Source organism: Prosopis cineraria, unplaced genomic scaffold (genome assembly GCF_029017545.1).
Source record: "Prosopis cineraria cultivar Desert tree isolate PC_DT_omini unplaced genomic scaffold, ASM2901754v1 PC10, whole genome shotgun sequence".
Classification (NCBI taxonomy): domain Eukaryota; kingdom Viridiplantae; phylum Streptophyta; class Magnoliopsida; order Fabales; family Fabaceae; genus Prosopis; species Prosopis cineraria.
This window is the reverse complement of record NW_026555341.1, coordinates 9,768,124-9,779,086: the sequence shown is the minus strand read 5'-3', so window position 1 is coordinate 9,779,086 and position 10,963 is coordinate 9,768,124. Positions and strand designations below refer to the sequence as shown.

At 33.7% G+C, this 10,963-nt stretch overlaps 1 protein-coding gene across 2 annotated transcripts; it reads left to right on the top strand.

Moving 5' to 3' along the window:
* The first annotated feature begins 5,118 nt into the window (after positions 1-5,118).
* Positions 5,119-10,468, top strand: LOC129321387 (probable transcription factor KAN2). Of its 2 annotated transcripts, none has more exons than XM_054967128.1 (6): positions 5,119-6,271; positions 6,409-6,485; positions 7,622-7,667; positions 7,915-7,992; positions 8,932-8,995; positions 9,816-9,956. In XM_054967128.1, exons 1-5 carry the CDS (start codon positions 5,515-5,517, stop codon positions 8,982-8,984), a joined length of 1,011 nt encoding a protein of 336 aa, XP_054823103.1. In that variant the 5' UTR covers positions 5,119-5,514; the 3' UTR covers positions 8,985-8,995; positions 9,816-9,956. The 2 variants fall into 2 exon arrangements, with proteins under 2 accessions (XP_054823103.1, XP_054823102.1); XM_054967127.1 differs by having other exon boundaries at positions 5,124-6,271; positions 7,839-7,992; positions 9,816-10,468.
* Positions 10,469-10,963: the final 495 nt, after the last annotated feature.

Genomic DNA, 10,963 nt, shown 5'->3' with positions numbered 1-10,963 from the left:
AATTCAAAGATTTAACTAATGGCACCAGTTTTATCTTAAAAGGATCACATGTTTGGGAATTGAATACCTAAATGTAAAATGATCATTTCATATACCTTTTGGCATCCAAGTGCACATAACCTAAATTAAATGCCATTAGTCTTTTTTAAGGCTTGAACCAAGTCCAATAGGTTGAACACACTTAATAGAGAAATTACAAGCATAATAACATAGTCCAGATGATGTTTGGCCTTTTAGACCTCAATATTTCAAACAAAAAGGGTCATTCACTCAATAAAGTTCGGCCAATTAAATGATTCAACAAATTATCACATTGAGTTTAATATGACCAAATACACACTTGTAATGGTAATTTGGCCCCATTACATAGTCAAAACATTAAATGACCATTTAGGGCCAAATTACAACATACTCACATAAGTAATCCATGCTAATGTACTAAGATAATCATGCATCCTAATTGGTAATAATATATATATATATATATACACACACAAATTATAGATAAAACAAAAGTCTAAAAGGCATTACAAAAGTAGAATTCTAATCTACTCTTTCCCTGGTTGTCTTTCTCTTTGCTCCTATTGGTCATGTCACCTGTAAAATATAACACGGAGTGAGGCAAAATCCTAATAACCAAATAAACTACACTACCTATTAGCTAGCTAAAACATAAACAAGTATGTAAAGTGGGAACATGTTATAAAATACATTCAAGGCATAAATCTAGGTACACACATATCATAATATACACATGCAATATCCCAAATCCATCTGAACCTCCTCAATATTAGCGACTAAATCTACGGACACACCATTAGGTTAAGTTAATATGACTAGACAGACCTAAGCATATTGAATAAGGAAGGCAACCTATCCAATGTCACATTCCACTTCCAAACCACGAATCCTCCCTTAAGACACAATCGAGGTGTTGCATGCCTAACTACCACCACATATGATGGGCTATGACTTTCAAATAGGTAAGATTGAAAACTGTAGCCACTTGGGGTGTGAATGAATGTCATATAGTCTTTACACTACTCCATGCCTAAGGAAATCCCCTACCCTTACATGTACAATCATGCATCACAATATCTCATGTTCACATTATAATAGCAATATTTATTATCATTTGTCACAAAATAAGATCATGGCCATTTCAATAACATAGGGGCATATAGAATTAAAGTCTTATTTTCAAAACCAAGTGCCCACTTCACATATTATTTCTTATTTTTAAACCATACACACCTACATGTGTAGAGAGAGAGAGAGATAATAATTTCATAAAACTCATTAATGAATCAACAAACCACCAAATAGAGTAGGTTATTCAGTTACCTTAACCTTTTTGTTATAGAAAAGGGTTACTAGTGGAACACCAAGAATTCTCAAGCCTTCACAAGCTCAATAAGGTTCCAAACAATTATAATATATACAATTGAATGCTAATTATTAGTTGTTTGTTCTAACATAAGCATCATTTGGCTCAAATTAATTACACATAATCTTAAACCTTTATCGTTAACTAATCCGATGACCTAACAATGTTTTATTAACATCATTTAGCTTCCCTCAACTCAAACAATATTCATTAAAGTATGCCTCATATTGCTCTCAAAAGTCCTAAATTTAATCTAGAGTTCGTCCAAACTGTAGAGCTCAATCCTAAAATATTATAAAATCACTAAACCTAGGCATAGAAGCTTAAATTAACTTTTACTAATCCCAACAAACTCAATAGGTTCATATTTACCAACCCAAGAGACAAAATCATCATCCCCCAACACCCAAACATCAAGGAACTTCGCATAGAAGAGAGGAGAAATGATTAGGAAGCTTAATCATATGTTAAACTACCTTAGAATACCTCCAAAATGTTCCAAAAGTGAAATCCTTGTAGATCCCAAGCTCTCCTCCATTGCCTCTCACTCCTTCTCTCTATTTGTCTCTTGTTTTAGATGTGGGTTCGTATTTGATTTAAAATCAAAAATGCCTATCCATCGTGGCAAATGGCAAAGTGTGCCAACCTTCACATTTTTGGCCCCCTACCTGGGATCTATTAATACCTATCCTAGTCCGGTCCTAAGATTATCTAAGGTCTCGATATGTCCTATAATAATCCAGAAATACAATTAAATGATTAATTCAATTAAAACTCAAGTTTCTAGTTTACCCTAATTAATTAATGAAATTCAAACTTTAAGAATTTGAGACGTTACACCCTATGTTATAGACTAAAGAAGGTTAATTTTTAGAAGATACCTTATAGATTGTGATATATATGGACAGAGTATGCCTTGTTCATACTAAATTTAAAAAAGCCTAAGATAACGTTAATCATCAAAATAAAATTAAGCTGAGTTAATTTTGTTAAAATTGTTACAAATTCTTTGGTTCTCTATTTATAAATCACTTTCAACATATTTCATCAGAATAAAAAAATCTTAAATGTCATTAATTTTGTCTTAAAATTTAATAAATTTTCACATTTACCTCTTAATAAGGACAAAAATAATAATTTTTAATAATTTTTTTAACATTCAATAAGAAAAGAAAAGTAAAGATAAATATAAAAAGTAGTGAAGTGTCCTATAAATATGATCAAAATTAATTTTTTCTCTTTTCTATAGCTATAGAACGAGAGGAGTATTAACTATATACTTCTTAATTTGCGTACTTAAAAAAGCGGAGAGAATAAAAATGTTGAGTTACAGGTATTCCAATTTCTGAACTTTTTATTAGTGTCGGATTTGGTGATGTGAACAATAAAAACAAGCTTCAAGAGCAGTGTGTATGAAAGGAATATGTGTAGATGAGATAATTGTTTGGCATGTCTCATTGAAGACTTAACGACTGTACGTAAGGAAGACAAATGTAACCCTGGGGATTTGATTGGGAGGGTAAATCAGACAATTGACCTTCGCAGTTAGTACTGGTTAGGAGAAGCGGATCTATGTAACCACCCACAAATAAACCTTAATTTGCAAGGCTTAATTACTCAACAGAAAATGATACCAACATTACGGTGGGCCCTTACTCCACGCTACTGCTAACCAAACAATAATACGCACGAGCGCTTGATTTCAAGTTTCAACTGTCATACGAATGCTCATTTTCACCATTAATTATCCCATTAAGTACTGATCATTGCGTAATGGGGCTCTCAGCAAAACACTTATATTCCTTTATTACTATTTAAAGTTCTTCTAACTGAAATCTTATAACCATTTTAATGAGTTTCCAACTCTATCCTCATTGAACACACACACCCCCTCCGTCCTTATATATAAGAGATTTTTTAAAATTTTTTTTATTCTTAAATATAAAAAGTTGTTTGTATATTTTTTAATAAATGGACCATTATATCCTTATTAAATTGAAAAAAGAAAAAGATAAGTACTCTAACTAATTTATCTTGAAAAAATAGATTTATTTTTCATTTACAATAATTAAGGGAAAAATTAAAATGTTACTTTGATTTTAATTAGATAACCAATTCTTATTGATTTGTATGATTCGGTTAAAAATATCTTATATATAGGGGTGAAGGAAGTAAGATGTTTTCTAAAAACTTATATTGTCCCTTAATATAAGATGTGTCATAATAATCTTAAGTAATTGGACAATTTTACTTTTGTCTTGAAAAGAGGAAGATATATTAATTGTATAATTTGCCCACCACAACAATATTAATTATGATATTTATTGGGGCAAAACTAGAAAAATGCTATGATTTTATTAGTTTTCAACTAAATAACAAACTTTTATGGGTATGCAAAATTTAATTAAAAATACCTTACATATGGGGACAGAGGGAATATATTCTATCCATATCATAATATAAGACATCAGTGACCACTTCACAATTATTTAAAAAAGTTAGGTAAAACTTTAACCTCTTGAAAAAAGTACATCATTTTAATTATATCCTCATTAAATATCTTATATTAAAAAATAATAAATGAAGAAAGGGTATAGTTAAAAAAATAATTATAAAATTACATCCTCTATTTTGGATAAGGGTGTTTGTGACTTTATGGGCTAGGAAAGATCGATTTTAATATGATCACGATGGAATCGGGTTGGCTAAATAGATACTAGATTGAACAAAGTAGTAACTTCTAAAAAATAATTTATATTGTGATTTAAAGGGGTCGGCTATACATGGTGAAGGTCATGCCATGTATCACCTTTGCGCATAGCTCGGGCAGATAAGCCTAATGGCTCAAGCAAAGTTGGGTTGATTGGGTTCATTGGCAATGTGGATAGTCTTAGTATATTTTAATAACATCCTTTTTCTTATTAACATTTAACGTGGGTAATATATATGTGTCTATATAATTCGTGATAAATTAAACAGTCAATAATATGATGTATAATTAAGATAAAAAAATATTTTCTTATTGTCTACTCTTATGGTTCTATTTATAGAGTAGAGAAATAAGAGAAAATTTGATTATATTTATAAGGCATTTATCAATTTTCAATACTCCTTTTTATATTTTTGTCCTTATTAAACGTTTTGAATAAAAGTATCAATAATGAAATTTAAAAATATTTATTATAGATAAAAAAATTTATTAAATTTTAAGATAAAGTTAATTAATAAGGTTTAAATTTTTTAAATTTTGATAAAATATATAAAATGTAATTTATAAATAAGAGAGAATAATAAACAAGACTGGAGGAAATATTGCACGATCCTTTCGATATGGAAATTAATTTGTGTACACACACAGATTGGCGTGAAAATGAAAAGGGGTATAGAGTGCCCTAGGTTTCAGTAGTTGAGTAAAGAGTGTTGCGGATGGAGGATGCAAACGTGAAAGGTCGTAAAAGTGAATTTTTCATTCCTTTGTTAAATTAACCAGAGGGCATTTATTAAAAGGAATAAAAGTTGCAAAACTTATTTACCTTTTTCTCTTCTTTTCCCGCCCCTTATCCCATGTTTATTATTATTATTTTTGTTTTGTGAAGATCTTTTTTTAATTATTATTATTATTATTATTATTATTATTATTATCATTATTATCTTCTTCTTCTTCTTTTTTCCTCCTTTTCTACCTCTCTCACCCTACTAGACCAGTGCTAGCCTACTCCCCACGTCCACGAGCACTCTCTCTCTACTCCCATCCTGTAGTCCCTCAAAGTGTCATTTTCTCTCATATACTTCACACAAAAGAAACAACTATTTACTTCACTTCTCTCTCTATCTCTATCTTCCTCGTCCCTCTCTCTCCCTCTCTCTCTTCATTCTCAAAATCTCCCCCCTGCAACTACTCCTTCCTCAATTTATTAAAATCCCCATCCTACCCACTCAATCTCTTCACTTTTATAAGCAACCAAGCTTCTCCCTCTGATTCCCAGAATATCACCCCCATCATCATTCTTACTTCATACTTCTCTGCAACACACACACACACACACACACATATTGCCGAGACAAAAAATCGGAGTGGCTCTATCTACAGCTGAGAGGAAGGTAAGAGAAAATTGGTGTTTGTGTGGATGGAGCTATTCCCGGCACAGCCAGATTTGTCTCTGCAAATCAGCCCTCCAAACACCAAACCTAGTTCCAATTGGAGGAGAGATGGTGCAGAGGTGGATTTGGGGTTCTGGAAGAGAGCTTTGGACTCTTCAAACTCTTCATTGCCCAAACCCAAACCTTCTGATAATAATCACCATCTTTTTCTCACTCATCATCACTCCTTCGACCTCTCTCTCTCCTCCTCCTCCATTAATATCACTTCCACACCAACCCCTCCTTCCTCTTCTTCTTCTTCTTCTTCTTCTTCTTCCTCACTCTACAGCAACAACAACATCCATGGCCGCCACCACCGTCTCTTCTTCCAAAACGGCAACAATAATGCCAATCCCTTGCCATCGTCGTCGTCATTTCACCACCACCACCACCACCAGAGGCTGGCCCAAGACCTGGGCTTTCTCAGACCCATCAGAGGAATTCCTCTCTACCAAAACCCTCCTCCTCCTCCTTCTAATATCCCATTTGGTGGTCTTGTTGATGCTGCTAATTATTCCACTGTTACTCTTCCTCATCCTCCTCCTCCTCCTCCTCCGTCTTCTGTATCTAACATGACGACCTCCACAACTTCGACCACTTTTCAATCTCACCAAGGTTTGATGAGGTCTAGGTTGTTGTCTCGCTTTCCTGCTAAGCGCGGCATAAGAGCTCCTCGGATGCGTTGGACTACCACTCTCCATGCTCGCTTTGTCCATGCCGTTGAGCTTCTGGGTGGCCATGAAAGTATGTACATCTATGCCTCTTTCTCTCCTCTGCAATTTCTTACTTCCACATGGGAATATTATAACATGAAAGACACGATAGTGATGCCAAAATATATTACAACTGCTATAGCTAATTTTCTGTTTATGGGGTTCTAGGGGCAACACCAAAGTCAGTTCTTGAGCTAATGGATGTCAAGGATCTTACTTTAGCTCATGTTAAATCTCATCTCCAGGTAATTAAATCTCCTGCTTCCATAATCGATCTACTTATTTTGTGTATGATATTCAGGATTTAATTTCTATATATACACTTGCTAGTTTTTCCAAATAAACAAAAGAAAAAAAAATAAGTATCGTGTGTGTGTGTGTGTGTGTATTTTCATATCACTTCTTGATTAATACGGCTGCAAGGTAAGGTTGGTGATAGGATTTTTGGTGGCGGTTTACTGAACGTACTTTGTATATTGACTAATATTTACACTTTTACAGCCCCCACATTGCAGTAAGAAGTTGGTTTATCGATAATCTATATGTAATATTATTATTTCAAATTCCCATGGGTTTCCTTGCAGAGTCTCTCAATTCCTCTGCGCTTCTCTTTTTCTATTAGATCTGTTACCTCTGCTTCTGCAACCTAACACACAGCTTTTTGCTTGGAAGAACGAACCCAGTCAAGCTCAACCATTGAAAAAGAAAAAAAAGAGAGAAGAAATTACCCAGAGAGAGAGAGGGGGGGGGGAGTAGGGAGGTACTTATCGATTTCTGAAAACGAGTAAGACAACAATTAAAGCCCCACGAATTCAAATTGAATCGCAGCCAAGCCGAGACAATTGCTCAAACACTGATTCACATTTCAGACCATCGCTGAGGAAAAATATAAATGCATTTTATCTTATGGGAGGAGCAAATATATATATATATATATATAAAGAAAAGAAAAAATGGTAAGCAAGTACAGAACAACATCATCATTTCTCAATGATATCTATCCAGAGGGGTTTCTTAACTGCACCTACAATTAACCAGGGTTAGTCACAAGCTTCCATTCATGTGCATACACCACATACACTTGATTTCACATAGCCATTAATGCTTCTGTATTTAGGGCTTGTACGACACTGTGATTCTGTGACTCAAATTTAAATCTCACAGGTTCGATGGGAAGGTTTGTTCAAGGGGTTTTGCTCTTTTCTCTGTCGACTTCTTGGGTTTCCACTTTCCACTTGTCTGTCTCTTAATTAGTGTGATGTGTCATCATCTTTTTCAAACCAACAATATACTTAATTACGAAGTAGTTTTTACATATATCTTTGTTGGTAATGCATGCACGTAGACAGTCTCATGCTGCTAATACAAAATTTTTACGCAGATGTACCGAACGGTGAAAACAACAGATAAAGCAGCAGCATCCTCAGGTTAGTGTCCATATAACAATTAAGATCTTCCCGAGAGATCTTTATTAAAATTTGGAATGTTGAGGCAAGAAGGAATATTGCCAATTATTAGTCTTCGAAATTGACTTATTAATATCATTAAGTTGGCTTGCTTTTTTCTAAGTTTATTCTACCCTTTAATAAAAAATGAAGGGCAATCTGATATATATGACAATGGATCATCTGGAGATAATTCTGAAGATTTAATGTTTGACATGGACAATTCAAGGAGGTCTGATCTATCTACCAAGCAAACAACATCAAGTGCTATTAAAGAACAACATGGGCTTTGGAGCAACTCTTCCAGGTAATAGTTCCAGGAATTATATATGTAATTTGTTCTATTTAAGCTCTTTGTATTCTCTTTATCCTAATCAGAGGTTGCATACAGTGTGTAAAACTACTGAAATTGAGAATACGAGCAATATATATAGCTAGCTAGGTTCATATTGTTGAAAGTTACTGTAAATTTAACCATTTTCTTGGCTGTTAAGACTTCTAAACTTCATCATTAAGTTCCTGGCTGCTACTCATGACTTGGTTGTTTAACTTTTTGTACATTGTTATTTATTTCGATTCTAATAATAATACAAACTTTTGTTTCATACTATATATATATATATGTATATGTATGTTTCGCCTGTCATGTCATATAATATATATATATATATAAAAGCATTCCTCCTTGTCCTTCTCCCTCTTTCTCTCTCTCTCTCAAGTCTCACACAAAACCACAAAAAAAAAAATCAGCAAGGAATAAATCATTTCAGTGTGCTTTGTTCTGTTTGTCCAGAGCCACACGCACCCAAGAAATCCATGATGGGGTAATAATAATCTCTAGTTCTCTGCAATAGAAGATAGTCCAAAGATATGGAGTTTCATCGATATCTCTCTTTCCTTGGGATTTTGTGGGGCTCAGACATGAGACTATTAAATGGGACCCCCACCGTTGTAGGAATACTTATTGTCAAAGTTAAAGCTCAAGGTGCTGATAAAGCTATATGCCCTTTGAAACTTCCTTCAATGGTCTTATTGTTATATGTCATGGGCTATACTTCATAGGATGACTTCAACTTTACTTCAATCAGCTGAATAAATAAAAGGAGAATATTGCAGAGCGCGCGCGCGCGCATTTAAGAAAGTAAAAGATGGCTTTCTTTCCTCAGTTTGCTTTAATTTCTTGTGCATGGATTCTAGTAATGGCAAAATATTCTCTCAAAGTAATGTTTTGATTCAATTTTGACAGGGAAGTTTGGTTGCATGGGAAGCCAAAGCTGGATTACTGTGCAGGAAACTTGAGTTCTTTTGAGGTAAATTAATTGCTAATTTATTACTTTGATGACTATAGCCCTTTAATTTATTTTCTTTCCCAAGGAGATCAGCTATAGGCCTTTTAATTAATTCCAAAGTTTTCTTTATTTAGTAGTATAATTATAAGCAAGCATGCTTTAGCTGTGTTTAGGAATAATGCATGAAAGGGAGATGAGAGTAAAAGAGAACTACGCTTGATCTTTTTCATGTAGCCATGCACATTCATTCGTTATGGAGACGAGAAAAGGAAAGAGCTTTTCAAAAGCTGCTTTGTCCTTCCCAAATTCAAATGGGTTTAGACCTGTCATTTTCACCATTTCAATGGTAAAAAGTTAAAAAGGAAAAAACGAAATGAGCTGTAAAAGAAGTGCCTAGCTCTAATGAATTAGTGGTAGCAGTTAATAACCATATAATAAACAGACATATATAGGTCTTTTTGACCAACAACATATATAGATCTAATATCCTAAGCCTAATTCATTTGACTCAAATGCAGATCATGGGTCAACTAAAGAACATATATAAGGCAGTCATGAACATAAAATACAACAAAACAAAAAATTGGAAAGTTGCCTATATATGATCATGCAAATCCTAAAACAGGCTTTTAAGTATGTACAACCCAGCTTATATAAATGTCCCATTGTCCTCTCTCTGTCAAATTGTCCTTTTGATTTAATTCCAAAACCATTTCAAACACTTTTCTTATGCTATTATTTTATCATGAGTTTATCATTAGATTCTCCAATAAGCTAGAATACAATGTGTGATAATATTTTTTTAAAAAATTGATCTTTTTTTTTTTTTTGGTTTCTTCAGAAGGAGATGGATCCAAAATGCCAAAGTTACGAGAGAGTATCAGATGGAAGTGCATCGTCAGATCTTTCAGGAACAAGCCCCAAGAAACCAAATTTGGATTTGGATTTGGAGTTTAGTTTAGGGCAGCCACTTTGAGATCATATCTGATCTCTCTTTGAGTAATATAATAATATGCATGGAAGATTTAATCGGCTAGCTAGGGCTGGAATGAGAGAATCGGTACTTGATGAGAAAATCAGAGGAAAAGAAAGCAAAAAAAAAAAAATACACAGGGGGTGGGGGGGGGAAGAAAAGTGAAAGGAGCTAAAGAAAGACAAGGAGACAAGAAAGACAGAAAGCAGCAAAAGTAGAAGGAGGTGGGGGGGAAAAGTTTGTCCTTCCTATCAAGCTCTTGTGTGAGATCCATCCAAATCGATATATCACGATATAATATATATTTCATGGTAAATATTTCTCGTCAAATTATCTAATTGATTTGTATGTTTCTGGAGCAATCTGAGAGAGAGAAAGAGAGGGAAAGAAAGAGACAAAAGAGAGAAAAAAGAGAGCAAGAGCTTTGGCTACCTTAAAGTATGAAGTGATCCTTGGTAATGTAATGGACCACTTTTTTCATTTTATCATCAATATATTTTCCTTCTTGTTTCTCTACCAAAGGATATAGTTTGGTTATTCCAATATTCAATCCTAGGCATACTCACATGCTTTCACACTTTGAGAAAAAGAAAGGATTGTGAGGATGTGTTTGTGTTTGTGTGTGTGTGTGGACTCAAGTAAAAGACTGAAAACTTAGAATAAAGTGACAAAAAGAATAGGGGCCCTAGTCAAGTTACAAAAGAAAGGGACGATATGATAAAGCAGGTTGTGAGCTAAGAAAAAGTGGAACTAGGAAAAATATACAATTGTGTATTCTTCTCAGGCAATTTCTTTTTGGAGGAAAACTACAAAGCAAAGCATTTAAGAAAATTATGTTGCAATTCTCTTTTTATTGACATAGATATAAATCAAAGTCCTCCCAAGTTAATTGTTTCTTTTCATTTTGTTAGAATATATATTCTCAATTAAACTACCGATGACTTGTTAATTAAATAAAGCACTCGAGCTAGTACGTTATAACTTAGTTGTTACTTGTTATGTATAGGCGGAAGGTC